Source organism: Oryzias latipes, chromosome 3 (genome assembly GCF_053564925.1).
Source record: "Oryzias latipes strain Hd-rR chromosome 3, Olatipes_Hd-rR_3.1".
Taxonomy (NCBI): Eukaryota; Metazoa; Chordata; class Actinopteri; order Beloniformes; family Adrianichthyidae; genus Oryzias; species Oryzias latipes.
In genome coordinates, this window is record NC_136239.1 from 27483726 (window position 1) to 27502884 (window position 19159).

The 19159-nt window shown below is 40.1% G+C and overlaps 1 protein-coding gene across 2 annotated transcripts in view; it reads right to left on the reverse strand.

Annotated features, from left to right (window-relative positions):
• The window catches only part of LOC101164142 (CUB and sushi domain-containing protein 1), a 411649-nt gene that overhangs the window by 241595 nt on the left and 150895 nt on the right, over positions 1-19159 (reverse strand). For both annotated transcript variants that reach the window (XM_023953530.2, XM_078944567.1), the window contains exon 3: positions 588-700. In XM_023953530.2, coding sequence (XP_023809298.1) covers positions 588-700 — 113 coding nt within the window. The remainder of the gene's footprint in view (positions 1-587; positions 701-19159) is intronic.

The following is a 19159-nucleotide window of genomic DNA, read 5'->3' on the forward strand; positions in this document are numbered from 1 at the left end:
CAGATGGTAAAATAACATCTACTTGCTACTACTCTCCACCTTCTTCAAGGCCCAAAGCGCTTTACAAATCACAGTCCCGTACATGCATTTTAACAAAATGCTAACCAGACCACTGAGAGCAAATTGCGGTTCAGTGTCTTGTCCAAAAACATTAAACATATGATCCTTGTTTTCGTACTTGTGTGCAATTCCCTACTATTACAGAAGTACACATAAATGTTCGGCACATGTAGTTTGCTTTTATTTTCTGTGATTTTCATTTAATCTTCAAACTCCTTCAATTGGATTTAAATCTGGAGAATATCTGCACAATTTATATGTTCAAGCCTAACATCTTGTTCTTTTTCTTATGTAGTTTTGGTTCCAGTTAGGAATCGACTTGCGTGCCTGTCTGTCATCAGTTACACCACTTACAGACATCCTTTTTTAAAAGTCCAGTAATCTGGAATTTTGCCCCCCACACTTAATATAAATATACAAGGTACAGAGGACAAATTAAACATATCAATAAACCACAATTTCTCAAACTATCAAAACTTACCAGAATGAGTATAATCTCATAACTAGGTGCAAAAGCACATTCTTACCTTCGTACACAGCCTTGAAGCCTTGTGCACTCACAGCAAAATCTGTGGTAAACCACAAGGCCAATATGGATCCACTACTGACTATAGGGGAGGGCAGCATGAATCCTGACAACCTGAAAGATACAAAAAAAAGAAATTAAGGTTTGGCTTTTCATTTCTTTTAGACATGACCCAGACATTACAATAAAAACTGTAATTAAATGCTGATTTGTAAAACCCACAAGCAAGAACAGAATTAAAAAAAACTATTCCGTTTGAATCTATTTGGGTATAGACTTTTCTACAAAGAAAACATCCAAGGCACAGTTTATGCACAACAGGTACAAGTAGTCCTGACCTGTTCAGAAAAAAAATATTTTTGAAAGAAATGAAGCAGAGCTGACTCTAAACACCTGAACATTTTCAAATAAGCAAAGAAGCAAAGGAAAAAATACACAATAATTATCCGAAAACATCATCTTTTTGTATTTTCACGGCGAGAAGCAACCATCAATCCACACTTCCATCTATTTTTCTATTTCTCATCCAGGAACGATGTAGAGCAACATTTCTGAGCAAAGGTCTCCATATCTCCTCCAGATCTGACAGCCTAGCTTCATGAAAATATTTTTTTCCCATGATATGCTCACATATAATCAAATTTGACATGGGAACATTATGTTTTAATGCAGGTGTTAAGGTGTTTTGCAGCTGTGAAAATGATGAGATGCACCCGTGTAATCTTTTCGCAAAAATATTATGTCTATATGTGAAAAGGATTTGTTGCTGTTGAAGTAATTTCTGCTCACAGAATTACTGGGATGAGTAAAAAATATACTCATGCACCTGCAGCACTCTTAAGGGTACAGCATTGAATTTATAAGCATGACTTTTAGGATTGGCAGTTTTGGAGAATGCTTCTGTACTGAAAGTGTACTTTCCTCTTGACACAGATGGTATTAATGTATGCATGCTAAGCTTAGAACTTGAGGAGGTTTGTGATCCTCATTCTGAAAGTATTTTCCATTAAATTTTTTTCTGCTTTGGTCTGTTCTTCATCTATGCCAGACATATGCCTACAACATATCAATAGTTTTTACTAAACAGGTGTTCTAGCTCTTCATTCACTTTTCAAGGTGACCAAAGGGGGAAAAAAGAAAAGTTATCTTTATTTAATGTGATGTATAATTCATTTTGGCAGCAAGGAGGTCACAGATGTGAGCACAGCCTCAAAAAATAGATAGACTTGGTTTAAAATAAAAATGCTGGGAAGTGCCACACAACACCATGGAACCATTTTTACCCAAAAAGCAGGAACAGCCTGCTTGCAATGGACTGCTTTGTTTCAGTTTCACAACCCCCCTTTTCACTCTGGTTGGCATAGTTTATAATGACCTGTTGTAAAAAGTAAGCAACGAGTGTTGCCCATTAAAACATAATGGTAGCACAGCTACAGGTTGCCTTCAATAGAAAAAAATCATTTTACAAAAGACAAAAATCTCCCACTCTTAAAAAATTTGTTCTTTATGGTTACTATGAATAGTTCACAACTTACATGTTTAATTATTTCCTTTACATATACAAGGTTGTTGTAGTCTTGTAACACAACTGTAAACAACAGTGATATTGTCAGTCAAATGGAAATTATAGTTCATTAACAAATCAGTAACTTACCTATTGTTGGTTTCTGTAATTGCTAGCGATGGATGGATGAATGGATGAATGGATGGATGGATGGATGGATGGATGGATGGATGGATGGATGGATGGATGGATGGAAAGAAACCTGCATAAATGTTTTAATGCACAAGTTAATTGATAATGACAAGATTTTGCAGTAACCCTGATTTATTGTAGCTTGGGATGGGGTAATTTTCTGGTGATTTAATTCTTAACTGTATCTTATAAATCACTGCTCAATGTTCATCAGCATTGACCGGAAGCTACAATATGCTTTAAAACCTGAGTGTTTATCAACATGTAAAAGTGTACGCTCAGTGGCAGGGTCAAAACGGCCGAGCAGACCCACCAAGGCTAGAAACTGAACAGTACTGGAAAAGTATATAGGAGAAAGAGACAGCACAAAACAGCAATGCCCAGTGGCTGGTCACTCTGAGAACATAGCAACCTCCTTGAACAGAATCCAATAACCATCACAGTGGCAGACATCCAAGAAATAGTCTCAGGTATGAAGAACTGGACAACACCGGGCCCTGACATGATACATGCCTACTGGCTAAAGAAACTCACCGCACTCCACGAGCACCTGGCAGCACAAATGAACTAGCTGCTAAGAGATGGGACTCACTCTGAATGGCTAACGAAAGGACAAACGATCCTGATCCAGAAGGATCCCTCAAAGGGTGCAATCCAATCCAACTACCGGCCAATAACCTGTCTCTCCACAACATGGAAGCTCATGTCAGGCATCATTGCACCCAAGATAAATAGGCACATGGATCAATACATGGGCAACACACACAAGGGCATTGGTAGAGACTCCAGAGGAGCCAAACACCAACTCCTGGTTGACAGAACAGTTGCTCAAGATTGCAGGTCACGACACACCAACCTATGCACAGCCTGGATTGTTTACAAGAAAGCTTATGACTCAATGCCACACTCATGGATCACTGAATGCTTGGAGCTGTACAACATCAATAGGACTCTAAGAGCCTTCATAGGAAACTCAATGAAGCTGTGGAAAACCACCCTTGAAGCCAATGGCAAGCCACTTGCAGAAGTGTCCATCACATGTGGGATATACCAAGGTGATGCTCTGTCCCCACTGCTGTTCTGCATAGGTCTGAATCCCCTCGGCCAAATAATCAACAAGACTGGCTATGCATACCGACTCAGAAATGGGGCCAACATCAGTCACCTCCTCTACATGGATGACATCAAGCTATATGCTAAGAGCGAGCGTGACATTTACTCCCTGATCCACACCACCAGGATCTAAAGTACAGACATTGGGATGTTATTCGGGCTCGAGAAATGTAGCCGGACGGTGACAAAGAGAGGCAAGATAGTCCACACAGGAGGGGTCTCACTCCCAGAAGGAACAATAGCAGACATTGAGGACAGTTACAAGTACCTTGGAATTCCGCAGGCAAACGGCAACCTGGAGCAGGCAACAAGGAAAGCTGCAACAGCTAAATATCTCCAACGAGTAAGGCAAGTCCTGAGAAGCCAGCTCAATGGCAAAAATAAGACCCAGGCAATAAACAGCTATGCACTGCCAGTTATCAGATACCCTGCAGGAATAATAAGATGGCCAAAGGAAGAGATACAGACCACGGATGTTAAAACACGAAAGATTCTCACCATGCATGGAGGGTTCCATCCCAAATCCAGCACCCTAAGACTGTATGCTAGCCGCAAGGAAGGAGGCCGAGGACTAGTGAGCATAGAAGCCATTATCCAGGATGAAACAACCAAGATGTATGAATACATCAAGCTCAAGGCCCAAACTGACAATGTGCTCAGTGCATGTCTCAGGCAATGGAGATCAGAGGATACAGTGCTGGAGGACAGATCCTCATGGGAGGACAAACCCTTGCATGGGATGTACCACCGGACCATAACTGAAGTGACTGATATCAAGAAGTCCTACCAATGGCAAGAAATGGCTGGCCAACAGGACAGGACTGAAGCCCTCATCCTGGCAGCTCAGGAACCAGCCCTGAGCACCAGAGCAATAGAGGCTCAGATCCAACACACCAGAAAAGACCCAAGGTGTAGGCTGTGCAAAGAGGCGCCTGAAACAATCCAGCACATAACTGCAGAGAGTAAGATATTGCAGGTAAAGCATACATGGAGCGCCTCTGGTAGAGGACCCGAGCTTGTGTGAGAAACCACCCGCGGAAGGGTGAGAGGGGCGCATGTGTGTGTGTATATATATATATATATAAATACACACACCTATACATAAATACTTATACATAAATACCTATTGTCAAAAAGTTAAATATTTAGAACTCAGTTGTTGATCCAGAATTACAGGGACCTGACTGAATGAACATCAGTGGATCTGGCAGCTGCAGAAGAAAAAATAATGCAGCATCTCATAATAAATATCCAATATAGGTTCCATGACAAGATATATGGATAATATTACAGGAATTCTGAGATTATTAAATATTAGAAATATTATTCTTGCTCTGGAAATCTATTTTATTAAGCGGAACATTCTGCAGTTTGGACGTCGTAACTTAACCGATGTATGTTGTGTAAAGGTCCGTACACACCGGGACGAATATTCGCCAGGCGTTATTCGCCAGCGTTTTTCGCCACGTTTTTTGTGTTCACACCCAGGCGATTTTTGCTGACGATGAGCCCAGTTAACATGCAATTTCATTCCCTGACATTAGATGGCGCTTAATGTAAACAAAAATACTCCTGTACATAAGGTGGCGCTGCGCAACTTTACGCTTCTTAAACTCGCTTTTCCCTCAGAAGAAGAGAGCAAGTATTTACGCGCTTGTCAGAATCATACAAAGAAAACATGAATATTTCAAGCACCAGTTGCTCCAACTGATGCTTGGTTCGGGGATATTTTAGAATGTCCGTCATTATTCCTTTGCGGCTGTGTAGATGCAACTCGGCGTCTATCTTCTTTGCTGGTATGTGTGCTCAGCAAGGCAGTTTTGTGTTTGAGCGCCCCCAAGTTGTGTTTTACTGTAACTTCAGAGGCTCCAGACACGTGTGCAAAAGCGCCATTCTCATTGGTTGAATAGATTTCGACGCGACGCGTCGAAAAAAAAAAACGAACCCGAGGTGTTTTTTTTTTTTGACGCGTGCCGTTTTTTCGCGTTGGTGCGCACACTCTCATTGGTGCCCTTTGTTTAGTCACGAGGCGTTAAACGTCGGCAAAAATTGCGCGCGAAATTCGTCCCGGTGTGTACGGGCCTTAAGGTTATGTATAGAACTTTGATTGATCAGACTGTTAGCAACATTTTTCTCTTTGTTTTAATTATTCTAGTAAGGTATTTTTAGCTGTGAGAGAGTAGAGTATGGAATTACATAAATGCCAATAACTGAAAGGGCGTAAAGACTACTTAGCGGGCGTATTTAGAAACTGAGTGAGTGAACCTTAAAACCGTGCTGGCGCAATTCTAACCAAGTGACCCCGTATTTTACAACTGAACGGCTGAAATCCTAACTGAGCAGTGATCCTGCTCGGTCAATTCTCTTTTGCGCCCTCACCTGGATTTACGCTCAGTGTTAAGGGGGCGTTTTTGTCACTTGGGGGCGGTATTCATGGGTGTGTTTGTCACTTAGGGGCAGGAACCTTTCTGGTTGATCTGACTGGCTAAAATTTGCATGCCAAGCAGCGGGGCGGGACTTTCATTTTGGGCCTTTAATAAAACGGAACGGTGGCTGTAACGTGGATTAAAAGCATTAAAACGGTAGAAAATGCAGTTAATTTCACAAGAGAAAAACTTAGAGCACAAAAAAACCCGCTGCACTTTCTTACCTTAGTTTTGGGTGGTTGGTTAATCTTTTAATCCACGTTACATCCGCGTTTTTTTCTATGAATGCCTCTAGGGGGGGGGGGGCACGAACAAGTTTGACACAAAGAGCTGACATCAAAGAGCCACACCACACACTGACCTGCCAGACACACACACACAAGCACACAATTAAAGCAGTTCGGTACTAAAGCTAAAGCCATTTTCTCATAACCCCCTCCTCTCCTTACAACAGCACTGGATTAAACGGCGCCGTTTCAGTTTAGTGTTTTTACTGTATTTAACGTTAACACATATACCGGTGAAACGTGCATGCTGGTGTGTTTTTAAAAAAGGCAGCGAGCGCAAAACTGAGTTGGTTGTGATTTATTTTTTAAGTCATCAATCAGCATTTAAAATCCATCAAAGTCCTCATCTTCTGCATCTGAAACAGCTGGGCTACATCTCTATTAAACACGCCCGCTTCCCTTTCCTCATCATCAAAGTCCGTCTCTTTGCCGTGCAGCTCCTAAGAACAGTGAAAGCAGACACCTCAGGCCAAGTTTAAGTCCTGCAGTCCCAAAGTGTGGCGTAACTCGCCGGCGCTGCGTCCCGGTAAGGAAGGGAGGATGGACAGCTTTTCACGGTCATCTGCTGGAAGTGGAAGTAGCAGCGCTGAGCCTCGAGTCGATCTTCCGACACAGACCTTTCCTTTTCCGCGGAAACTCAGCTGCTGCTGCGTCTTCTTGTCTTGTTGGAGTTAGTTTTCCAGCGTCCTCACTTGCGAACCATGGATTCATTATTTTAAATTCTCTGGCAGCTGAGGTTCGATAAGTTAGAAAGATCTTCACAGATTCAGACTTCCTGCTTCAATAACTCCTCTGATCAACGTTCAAATGTGTCAGCAAGTATCTCAATACTTTTGTATTAACACAGAGAGTGAACCACAAATGCATTTCTGAAGAAAAAAGATCGTTTTTGATGCCTTTTAATCAGAATTGTTCGCTTCAAGCTGTCAATGCAGCAGACATGCAGCAGCCGACTGCCAAGGGAGCGTCAACAAAGTGCAACCTCTGTGAACTGTGAAACACCACTGTGCAAAAATCAATAATCTCACAAAAAATCATAAAAGTATTATAAAGCATATTCTTGTTACAATAAAAAAATTGTAGAAAGGTCCATCTTTGTTTTATCTCGTTCATATACTTTTTCAAATTTTAATAGATATGAATCATGACTAAAGTTATCAGTAACTTGACATGACCTTATTGTCATACTAAAATAAAGAATGTCAATGGTTCACTTTGTTTATTTATAGGAATTTTTCAATGGATCAAATTTGGTCAAAAATCCTGAATAGCTCTGAAAGTGCCAGAATTTGTTTTTGCATGATCTTAATTGTAGTAGGAAAATAAGGTCATGATTAGTCAGTACAGGAAGTTTTGTGTCAGTAACTACAGCATTTTCAAAGCCATTGAGCATGTTTAGCCAAATCTGATCAATATTTAAATATGTGGAACAGCCTGCCGGAGAACCTCAGGGCCGCAGAGACTGTAGAGGTTTTTAGGAAGAGGCTCAAGACCCACCTTTTTAGTCTGGCTTTTATATGACTTTGATCATTCCTTATGTCTTTTATTATTCATCTATTTATTAATTGAGGTATTTATTTACATATTTATTTGTTTATTTATTTATCTATTTAATTATTTATTTTCTTGTAAGGACTATTATTATGGCCCGCAGCAGTCATAGACTGCAAGGACCATATTGTAACTGGTACGAGGGTCGAACACTCAAAAAGTCCAAAACGTCGAAAAAACGCGTCAAAACGCCAAAAAATGGAGTCAAAAGTCGCCCAAAGCACACAACGACACGACAATTGTGTAACGGAACAAAAATAAACACACACACGCACAACACCCCCGCACAAACGACAAAATTGTAGTCGCAAAAATGACGACAAAAACACAAAAAAGCCCCAAAAAGCCCTCAAAAGACGGGTTTAAAGCCAAAAAGACATGCCCAGCCTATAGTAAAAGACAGGCCGCATTGAAATACATAGGCCACCTGACTGCAAAAACTTCTATATTGTTTCTGCTTCGTTTCATTATTATGGCCCGCAGCAGTCATAGACTGCAAGGACCATATTGTAACTGCTACGAGGGTCGAACACTCAAAAAGGTCCAAAACGTCAAAAAAACGCGTCAAAACGCCAAAAAATGGGGTCAAAAGTCGCCCAAAGCACACAACGACACGACAATTGTGTAACGCAACAAAAATACACACACACACGCACAACACCAACGCAAAAACGTAAAATTTGTAGTCGCAAAAATGACGACAAAAACACAAAAATGCCCAAAAAAGCCCTCAAAAGACGGGTTTAAAGCCAAAAAGACATGCCCAGCCTATAGTAAAAGACAGGCCGCATTGAAATACATGGGAAATCCTAACCGCAAAAACTTCTATATTGTTTCTGCTTTGTTTCATTATTATTATTCTTCTTGCACACTAACGGCGTCTTTGAGCTTAATTTTGACCCCCGCCACATACCCGAAAACTCACCAAAATTGGCACACATCTGGGATAAATTGAAAATGAATTTTCGACAAAGAGAACGTCACCCCCCCGAAGTCGATGACATCACAGCGAGCGTTCCCGTAAAAAAAATGAATGGGCCGAAAATCGCTTATGGGGCCAAAAAAAAATATTTTGAAATACAGTTACGAAACCAAAACACGCGTGTTGGATATATCCCAGAGAAGTTATGAAATCATTATGGGATGGCCACACGACCTACGGCTTGGCGGCCATTTTGTGGCGAACACAGAGAAATGGCGATTTTCTTGTTTTTTGACAAAATGGGAAAACGACCCTTTTGTTTAAGCGATTTTCACGAAATTGCACACACATGCCAAGACCATGATTTTACAACTACCAAAGAAGTTTTGTTGACCTTTGACCTTGGGAAGGGGCGGCCATCTTAAATTTTCATAAAAAAGCACCTTTAGTAACGGATACAAACGAAAACTCGTCCTAGGGATTTTTATCGATCTTTTTGAAACTTCTCGGGCATCAATGGCAAGCTACTGTGGACAAAATGTTGGAATTAGAAGTTGTAGAATTTGAAACGCGTGCGCGTGGCGAATTCGCAACCATCCCCATTTTAGCTAGCTCGCACATATTTTATCGGAATAGCCTGAAACTGAAATATGCGATACCCTGGCCCACACTGAACAAAACGATGTCACATACGACAAAATCCATAAAGGAATGTGGCCGTGGTAAACAAAAAACGATCGCAAAAAAAAGTGCTGACTCGGCAAAAAAAAATTTTTTCGGATTTTATTTTTAAGAATCGGCTAACGAAACCCAGATAACTTTGTCGGGTATATCCAAAGAAAGTTTTGAAATCATTACGTGATGGCCAGACGACCTACGGTTTGGCGGCCATTTTGTGCCAAAATCTGCCATTTTGAGTTTTTCGCGTTTTTACACGATATGGAAAAATGAACTTTTTTTCGAGCGATTTTCACGAAATTTGACTCGCATGTCCCTAGCGTAAGTCTACAATCACCTTTGGAGTTTCGTCGACTTTTGACCTCGGGAAAAGGCGGCCATCTTGAATTTTCTATAAAAAACACCTTAACCACCAGATTCAAACGTAAACTTGTCGTTGGAATTTTCTTCGATCGTCTCAAAACTTTTTGGGCATCAATGGCAAGCTACTGTGTAAAAAATGTTGGAATTAGAAGTTGTAGATTTTGAACGGCGTGCGCGTGGCAAGCTAGCAAAGTGGCGCACTGTTATAACTCCCATGCATTTCAATACAATACAGTGAAAATTGAATGCATGCATTAATGCCTGAAACTGAATACATTGAAAAACACTGGATATGGACATATAAGGAATGTGGGCGTGGTTAGCATAAAACCACTGTTGCTAAGGACGACAAAAAGTTTACTTTTACCGATTTGTCCGAAACTGATGTCAATCTGTTCGTCCTCCCGAGGGGACCAAAACATAAAATGGTTGCTATGGAGATAAAATCAACAGAAAAGCCGCCATTTTGGAAAAAGTGGGCTTTTTAGCAACTTATGACATATAACTCTCACCAATGGAGGAATGTGTTTTTCTGAGTCAGTTGATGATGCTGATCGCTATGCTAGCAATTTTAGCCACATTAGCATAGCTAGCATAGTTAGCATAATTAGCAAATGCAGTTTTGACTAGCCATTATCAAAAGTGGGCAGTGAGGGCAGTGAGGGCGGTGAGGGCGGTGGTGCGTAGAGTTGGGCGTGGAAGGCGGGTTGCGTCTGCGGGCCATACAACGCCGCTTGCGGCTTTAATTATTCTTCTTCTTTCTTTCTTCCACTTTGAGCCAAAATTTGACCCCCACCACATACCCGAAAACTCACCAAAATTGGCACACACCTAGGATAAATTGAAAATGAATTTTCGGCAAAGAAAACGTCACCCCCCCCACGATGATGACATCACGGCGAGCAATCCCGTCAAAAAAATGAATGGGCCGAAAATCGCTTATGGGGCCAAAAAAAAATATTTCAAAATACAGTTACGAAACCAAAACAGGCGTGTTGGAGATATCCCAAAGAAGTTATGAAATTATTATGGGATGGCCACACGACCTGCGGCTTGGCGGCCATTTTGTGGCGAACTCAGAGAAATGGCGATTTTCGTGTTTTTTGACAATATGGGAAAATGACACTTTTGTTTAAGCGATTGTCACGAAATTGCACACACATGCCAAGACCCTGATTCTACAATAACCAAAGAAGTTTCGTTGACCTTTGACCTTGGGAAGGGGCGGCCATGTTGAATTTTCTCAAAAAAGCACCTTTAGTAACGTATACAAACGAAAACTCGTCCTAGGGATTTTTATCGATCTTTTTGAAACTTCTCGGGCATCAATGGCAAGCTACTGTGGACAAAATGTTGGAATTAGAAGTTGTAGAATTTGAAACGCGTGCGCGTGGCGAATTCGCAACCGTCGCCATTTTAGCTAGCTCGCACGTATTTTATCGGAATAGACTGAAACTGAAATATGCGATACCCTGGCCCACACTGAACAAAACGATGTCACATACGACAAAATCGATAAAGGAATGTGGCCGTGGTAAACAAAAAACCGTCGCAAAAAAAAGTGCTGACTCGGCAAAAAAAAATTTTTTCGGATTTTATTTTTAAGAATCGGCTAACGAAACCCAGATAACTTTGTCGGGTATATCCAAAGAAAGTTTGGGAATCATTACGTGATGGCGACACGACCTACGGTTTGGCGGCCATTTTGTGCCAAAATATGCCATTTTGCGTTTTTCTCGTTTTTACACGATATGGAAAAATGAACTTTTTTTCGAGCGATTTTCACGAAATTTGACGCACATGTCCTTAGCGTAAGTCTACAATCACCTCTGGAGTTTCGTCGACCTTTGACCTCGGGAAAAGGCGGCCATCTTGAATTTTCTTTAAAAAACACCTTAACCACCAGATTCAAACGTAAACTTGTCGTTGGAATTTTCTTCGATCGTCTCAAAACTTTTTGGGCATCAATGGCAAGCTACTGTGTAAAAAATGTTGGAATTAGAAGTTATAGATTTTGAACGGCGTGCGCGTGGCAAGCTAGCAAAGTGGCGCACTGTTATAACTCCCATGCATTTCAATACAATACAGTGAAAATTGAATGCATGCATTAATGCCTGAAACTGAATACATTGAAAAACACTGGATATGGACATATAAGGAATGTGGGCGTGGTTAGCATAAAACCACTGTTGCTAAGGACGACAAAAAGTTTACTCTTACCGATTTGTCCGAAACTGACGTCAATCTGTTCGTCTTCTCAAGGGGACCAAAACATAAAATGGTTGCTATGGAGATAAAATAAACAAAAAAGCCGCCATTTTGGAAAAAGTGGCTTTTTTATCAATTTATGGCATATAGCTCTCACCAATGGAGGAATGTGTTTTTCTGAGTCAGTTGATGATGCTGATCGCTATGCTAGCACTTTTAGCCACATTAGCATAGTTAGCATAGTTAGCATAATTAGCAAATCCAGCCTTGACTAGCTTTTAATTTGTGGGCGGTGAGGGCGGTGAGGGCGGTGGTGCGTAGAGTTGGGCGTGGAAGGCGGGTTGCGTCTGCGGGCCATACAACGCCGCTTGCGGCTTTAATTATCTTTGTTTCTTATATGCAAATCTTTTTATTGTTATTTTACCAATGATACTTAGGTTATGGTTTAATCCCTGACGTTTTTTATTTTTTAATTACTAACATTTTATTTTTTATCTTTTTCTATTTTTATTGTTGTTATTTTATGATCATTTTTATTTTTTATTCTGATGTTTTTTACTCCAGTGTTTCCTCTGGGGGATCCATCGTTCTTGGGCACCACCAGCTTGACCTGTAGGGCGTGCCGTTGCTGTGGTGCCCGTTCTGGTTGGGCGGGCTGGGGTCCCACTCTGTGGTCTAATAGCCATGGATGGGGCCCTGGGCTGCCCTGTGTTGGGCGGGCGCTGCGGTAGTGGCCCCTGTGGTCGGGCTGGGCCTTGGAATGAATGGATCCCCATGATATCGTTTCCTCACAGCAGTACCAAGCCAGACCTTCTTCAACTGCAGTTATTTGTTTCTGTTCACTGTTCTACTGGGGTAACTGGGTGGGTGGGGATGGGGGCGGGGGGTGGTGAGGGAGGGGTACCTTCTTTGTGGGATTGTCCTTTGTTTTCTGTAATGAACAACTTTCATTTTTTATGACTGTTTTATCTGTTTTTATGTTAAGCGCTTTGTGTTTTTAACCAAAATGAAAGGCGCTATATAAATAAATAAAGTTTGAGTTTGAGTTTGAGTTTGAGTTTGAGTATGAAAAATTCCTAACAATAAACAACGTGAATTATGACATAATCTTTATTGCAGTAGGACAATGAGGTCATGATTAGTCAATACAGGAGGTTTAGTGACAGAAGCTTTAGTATCTTCAGAGCTATTGTGCATTTATGTTATGATTCATATCTCTATTAAATTTTAAAAACTATAAACTATAAAATGGAGGTTGACTTTCTAAAAAAATTTAGTATAGTAAATAATAATGTAGCATGACTATGCTAACGAGTCTTCATTACCAGTTCAGATAAATATAGACATTTATTTGCTTTTTAAAAGTTTACTGACTTTTACAGAATGGTGTTTCACAGGGTACGGACTTTGTTGACGGTCCCTTGGCAGCCGGCTCGCTGCTCTGTCTGCATTCACACCTTGAAACGAACAATTCTGATTAAAAGAAAAAAAAAAACAATCGGTTCACTCTCTGTCAATACAAAATGATTGAAATACTTGCTGACATATTTGAAAGGTTATAAGAGGAGTTATTGACGCAGGAAGTCCGAATCTGTGAAGATCTAATTCAACCGAACTGCAGCTGCTCTATTCCCGTGTTGCTCCGCGTAGCTGATAGCTTGCAGTTTAAACTGTGCCTCATAATCATGTTTCTTTGCATTTCCAGGGTTTCCAAAACGAAGTTGTTCTGCATTATTCACATATTTGCTCCTTTGTACTATGGGGGGGGGGGTCTTCTTTCACGTCCTCTCCTCTCTCCGTACTGTTCTCATGCTGTTCTCTCCTATTTACCAAAGTCACACAACAACACATTAGGGCCGCTCTGTACATTTAGGAGAAAATGTAAAACTTTCACCTGAAAGTACTGAATATAGAAAATATGATAAAAGGCAGAGAGCCACATGCAGCTCAAGAGCCGCCTGGTAACCCCCCCTGCACTGAAAAATGAAGGTCCTGCCCCTCTGCCTCGCCGATAAGCCATGCAAATTTCAGCCAATCAGATCAACCAGAAAGGTTCCTGCCCCAAAAGTGAAAAAAAAACGCCCCCTTAACACTAAGCGTAAATCCACATGAGCGCGCAAAAAGGAATTGACCGCACAAGATCACTTCTCAGTTAGAATTGCGCCTGCGCGGTTTGAAGGTTCACTCACTCAGTTCCTAAATACGGCCGCTTAGTTGTCTTTACGCCCTTTCAGTTTATGGCAGATATGTAATTCCATAGTAGAGCACTTAACTAAACCCCAACAGCTACTAACTAGGTTTTACTAATTAATTGTAAAAATAATTGGATTTAGTGCAAGTTGCACATAAACCTTTTACTGCCCATTTTTCCCCTACTTTTTCAGTTTAGATTTAAGACAAGAAATCAACTATCTTCCTAAATGTGCCACATAATTTCTGTGGATAATACCTGATATTTTTCATTTTACATTAAAGAATATGCAATGTGTGCTGCTTGCCTTGTTCATACACTTTTTTTCTTAACTGGGAAGAAAATTACCCCATCCCAAGCTACAATAAATCACTTTGATGACTCAAAGGGGACAGCCAATACATTCTCACAAGAGCATTTCACCAATCAAGAAATAAAATGTGAAAAATTAAAACAGAAGCACATTTTACTCCTACATTTTTAATTTCATGGACGTCTGAACCTTGAAGGATGGTTACCCTTGGGCAAAGGTTCGTCTTTTTGACTGGTCAAAGGCTTAAGAGAAATCCTAGTTTGGGACGTATATGGGTTACAGAAGCATATATATATTACAGAAGCATATCTACACAAGTATATATATGTATTCTTTTAAAGGGCTTAGAATACTATATGTAGCTGAGTATACAATTTAACAAATCTGTAAATCACTGGGCAGCCATTTGTTACCCAATTTAAATGATGCAACAAATGTATAAAGTGCTGTGTAATTGAGGAAAAGAGCAAAGTATTTTTTGCCCTATAATCTTTACAAATGCCAAACAATTTAGTAAAGTTTGAACAAGCAACATACTTGAAAAGTAGCTGTTCACAAACAGTGGTGTGTGTGGAGGAATCACAGCACCTCCTTCTAACACTACTGTGGAATGGCTTCCCATTCTGTGTGCCATTTATTGCAAGTCAGCTGATGAGATTTTGTTGGTTACTCTAGGAAAAAACAGAAAGCCCAAGCTGATCACAACAAATGTCCAATGAGGCTGAGGTCAGGCCTGCTGACAGGTCATTCCATCCTCTCCCATTCCACATGCTTGAGGAAGTCTCTGATTAACCCCACTCTGAGGGTGGGCATCATCATCCAGGAAAACAGAGTTTAGTCCCCACACATTGCTAATGGTTGAACAAATGTGTCTCAATATTTCTCAACAAAGAAGAATTGTTGTGGGCTTAGTTCTGGTGTTAGTACCAGTGTTTAGCTGGTTCTACTTATTAAAGAACCAGCTCTTCCACTCCACAAATATGGATCCAAGTCAGTTCTAGGTCAAAAGATAGTGTGTTAAGTGCAAACAGAAAGGAGTGTTTAGATCGCTCTGAATAAGGGGCCTGTGGTTTCCACTCTCTTCTTGAGGCCATTAACCATGACTCCATAAACCTACACCTTTAAGTAGTTAATTACACCAGTTTAGTAAAGGCTTGGTTCATGTTATGAACCAATTTTGAGAGGCAGGAATCAATAAAAAGACAAAGATCCGGTGCTCAAAACCAGCATTTAAACCAGCCCTGGTTAAAAACCACCATCTTTGCTAAGATTATTTTGAATGATGACAAACCTCATTTTTCCTTGGAATGAGTGAGATGCTGGCCCACACCGTTATGCTGCCTTCACAAGAGATTCTAAACTATTAGTACAGCAAACAGCAGTGCCTTCTCTGCGGTGTCTCCACATGTTAACCCTACGATCCAACCAGTAAAGGACAGTCATGAGAATTTTCCTGGCAGCACTATGAGGCTGGAGATCAGCTATGTGCAGAATTTCCGGGATTGTCTAAATTGTCAGCCTTATCATCCTGCAAACCTTGACTGAGTGTCGGCACAAGAAATATACTTGGTACCTAAGGGCTCACTTTAAACAATTCATGTAAATTAAATGCAGCAATTAAAGTTTCTCTTTTCCACAACCCTATTTGGATCAGTCATATAGGGTCATGCCAATTCTTGGAGAAGACACCTACTCACCGCTGCAGCAGGGGCCCCTGCCACAGGGAGTACCGGAAGCTCAAAAGCATCATTAATATGAGCTGTTTGACATGGGTATAAAAGATTTGGCAAATTTTTCATGGATGCAACTCACATTCTCAGCTCTACTGCTTCTCATTCAAGTACATGTTCCTTGCAAATTTGGTACCATTCTTCTTGAAGAAGAGGTTATCAGAGAAATAAGGATTAACTGCCATGAAGCACCGTTGCGGTGAAGAAATAATTTACACAATTACACAATGTCACATAAAAATCCTGTCGTTCCTATTTTAACTATGTATGCTAAAAGAGATTAATGATCAAATGCTCATTGACTGGGTACTGCAAAGTTTTATACATTCAAATCAGATAAGTGTAAAAGATGCCAACATATTTAAATTGACTTTAGGAACAATGTGTGTGCATTAATCCAAGGATTAACATCAGTTGTTCTTTTTTTTTTTTTTTGTCAATTCGGGAATGTGATTAGGCGGTGATCTCTGTTTTAAAGACCCACTCTAATGATAATGGTATTTTTAACGTTCTTGGGACATTTTTCTGATGATCAGGGAGATTCATTAAGGAAATTAAGCATTTCTTTATTCAAAGGCAGTTTAAGAAAGAGCTTGTGATGACGAAAAAATGCTCTAAGCTGTCAGGAGAGGGGGAAGGGGGCGGGGTTGCTCAGCACCAACCATCCCGCCCACAACTCAAAGACAAATTTCTTACGCACCACTGCCACTCTGCAGAAACCATGTCCTAGAAAACTAAACAGTTTTTAAAATTAGGCAAGAAATGGCATAATCATAATTACAAGACCACTGGCAATGCTTGTAAAATAAATCAAAAGATGAACAGAGTGGAAAACTATATCAACCCATTTATACCTGATAATTCACAGCACTGCACACAAAGAAACACACACATGCATGCAGACCCACACACAAGATTGTTAGTCAGTCAGTCAAACGGGTAATAAGAAGTAATCGTCTTGCTGTCGCTGCATCGATAGACGAACAAGATTCCATTTCCCCCATACGGCTCAGTTTCACCTTTGTGTTTGTCGGTTTCTTCCCCCCCTCTGCACCTTAATCCCCACCCTCCTGTGAACTTTCTGCTCTTTTCATCTCTCCTAATCAGGCAAGCACACTGATCCTATGGCCTGTTGACATTTAATGTTTAAAAAATGATTTTAAGCAAGCAGCATTTAGAATATTTAACTGTTTATCCAGTTGGTCAAACTGTCCACCCAGTTAATGCAATCAGACAGCCGCTCAGGGATTTTAGCCAGTCTGGTATTTAGAACATATCCACCAACCAGTGAGGCTGCATGCATTCCTTATTGCTGCTTCATCCATCTGTTTGATTACCCATCTGTATCCGTCTGTTTCAGTCGACCCTCTAATTCTGGCTCATTCCATCAGGCTGTCAGCATGTCACATGCTGATATACTCCAATAAAGATTATGGTATGGACTGAATGGTAAAACATGCTGCAGTTTAAAATTAGGCCATCCATTCCCACGCAATTGGAAAAGGAAATGTAGATGAAGAATAAAGCAGGTGACTTAGTCACACCAAAAAGAATGTACTGAAGAAAGCAAAAGGAAATGGCTCCATGCCTCCATCCCCTCTAATAGACATTACTCATTTACAGTATACTGCAGGTCTTGAAACTTTTGTTCTTTACAATTTTCTCTTACTATTTTTGTAAATGGTATAAAGAGATTATTGAAGTTGCTGTGTATAAGGTTTAAAACCAGTACAAACAAAATTTTTGTAAGTGTGTAGGAAGAAAAAAACATGATGGTTTTAGTTAAACGAGTCACTTCAAAGAGATTTGACATTATTTTGGTGGGAAAATGGTTGTTTTACAAAAGATATGCAAGAAAGAAAAGCATTTTACCACTCAGGAAATTTTCTTTTCAGCTCACCACAGAGAAAATACATAGAACGAAAGCAATTCTATTAAATACAAAACAGCAATATACCTTTTTTGTTTCAACTATAGTCATTTTTCATCTACTAAACTCCATGAAAAATCTTGTAGGCATCAGTAAAACATGATTTAAGTTATTTTTTTATTTTTCTTATTTTATATTACCAATTTAGTTTTTAAATCAAAGCCCTTGGACCTTTACTCTTTCTTTGCATCACGACTAAGTATGGCTCACTATGGCCCGCCATGCATGAGGTTCAAATAGCTTTCTAAATCTCTCTGTATTCCAATCTGCCAGCTCAAGTGGAACAGATTATATATGAATGCAGAGAATACACAGCATGGATGTTTGGTGTCTAGGCCCTGACCTCTTCACTTCCCACCAGGAAGCACCAAGCAGGGAGAACAGCTTTCAAAGGCTATATGAGTCACATGAGAGAAGTGGCTGCGAGCATGCTACAGCAGCAGAAGAGTGAGCAGAGTATGACTGCTTTAGTAAGTGCCATGTTACAAATGATTTGGATGGACATGGGTTTTAGTCAAGGGGGCACAACATGTCATTTAAGCTTCATTTAATACCAGGTTAATGAAACGGAAGGTAAAAGGACAGAAATGCTTTAGCTGTGTAAAACTCTTTGGATTTTTTATTTAAATACTACTAATAATTCAGTGACGTGTGACAGGTATTTTAAGGACAAATCATTTGTATATTTATGTCATTTTCAGAACTTAAATGTCAATTCATAACTGGCATAGCGATTTTTTTTTTAATGAAAAAAAACAAATAAAAAAATTATAGAATATAAGTTGTCCTTCATGAAGACAATTGGTATTCATCTTTATTTTCCAATTCAATTTTGGGCTTTGACAAAAAAAATAAATGAATAATAAAAATTTCACAAAACCTAACAAGATGACTGCAATCTCGCAAAAAGCCTCTGTTTATTTTTTGCTGACACCAGATTTGAACTAAACTTGTTCGGTAAATGCTCTACCTTAGCTTGAACCATTTGTTTTTTCCCATCCTTCCAGGATCTAATCTGGTTATTAAGAATGTAATGGAACCAGAGCCTGTCAGTAACCATACAATGTGTAGTAAATGGACATACATGATGTTTCTCTTTTGAAAAGACAAACAAAAAGAGAATAGAGGAGGAAGACAGAAAGAGTAGATGATCAAAAGGAATCCC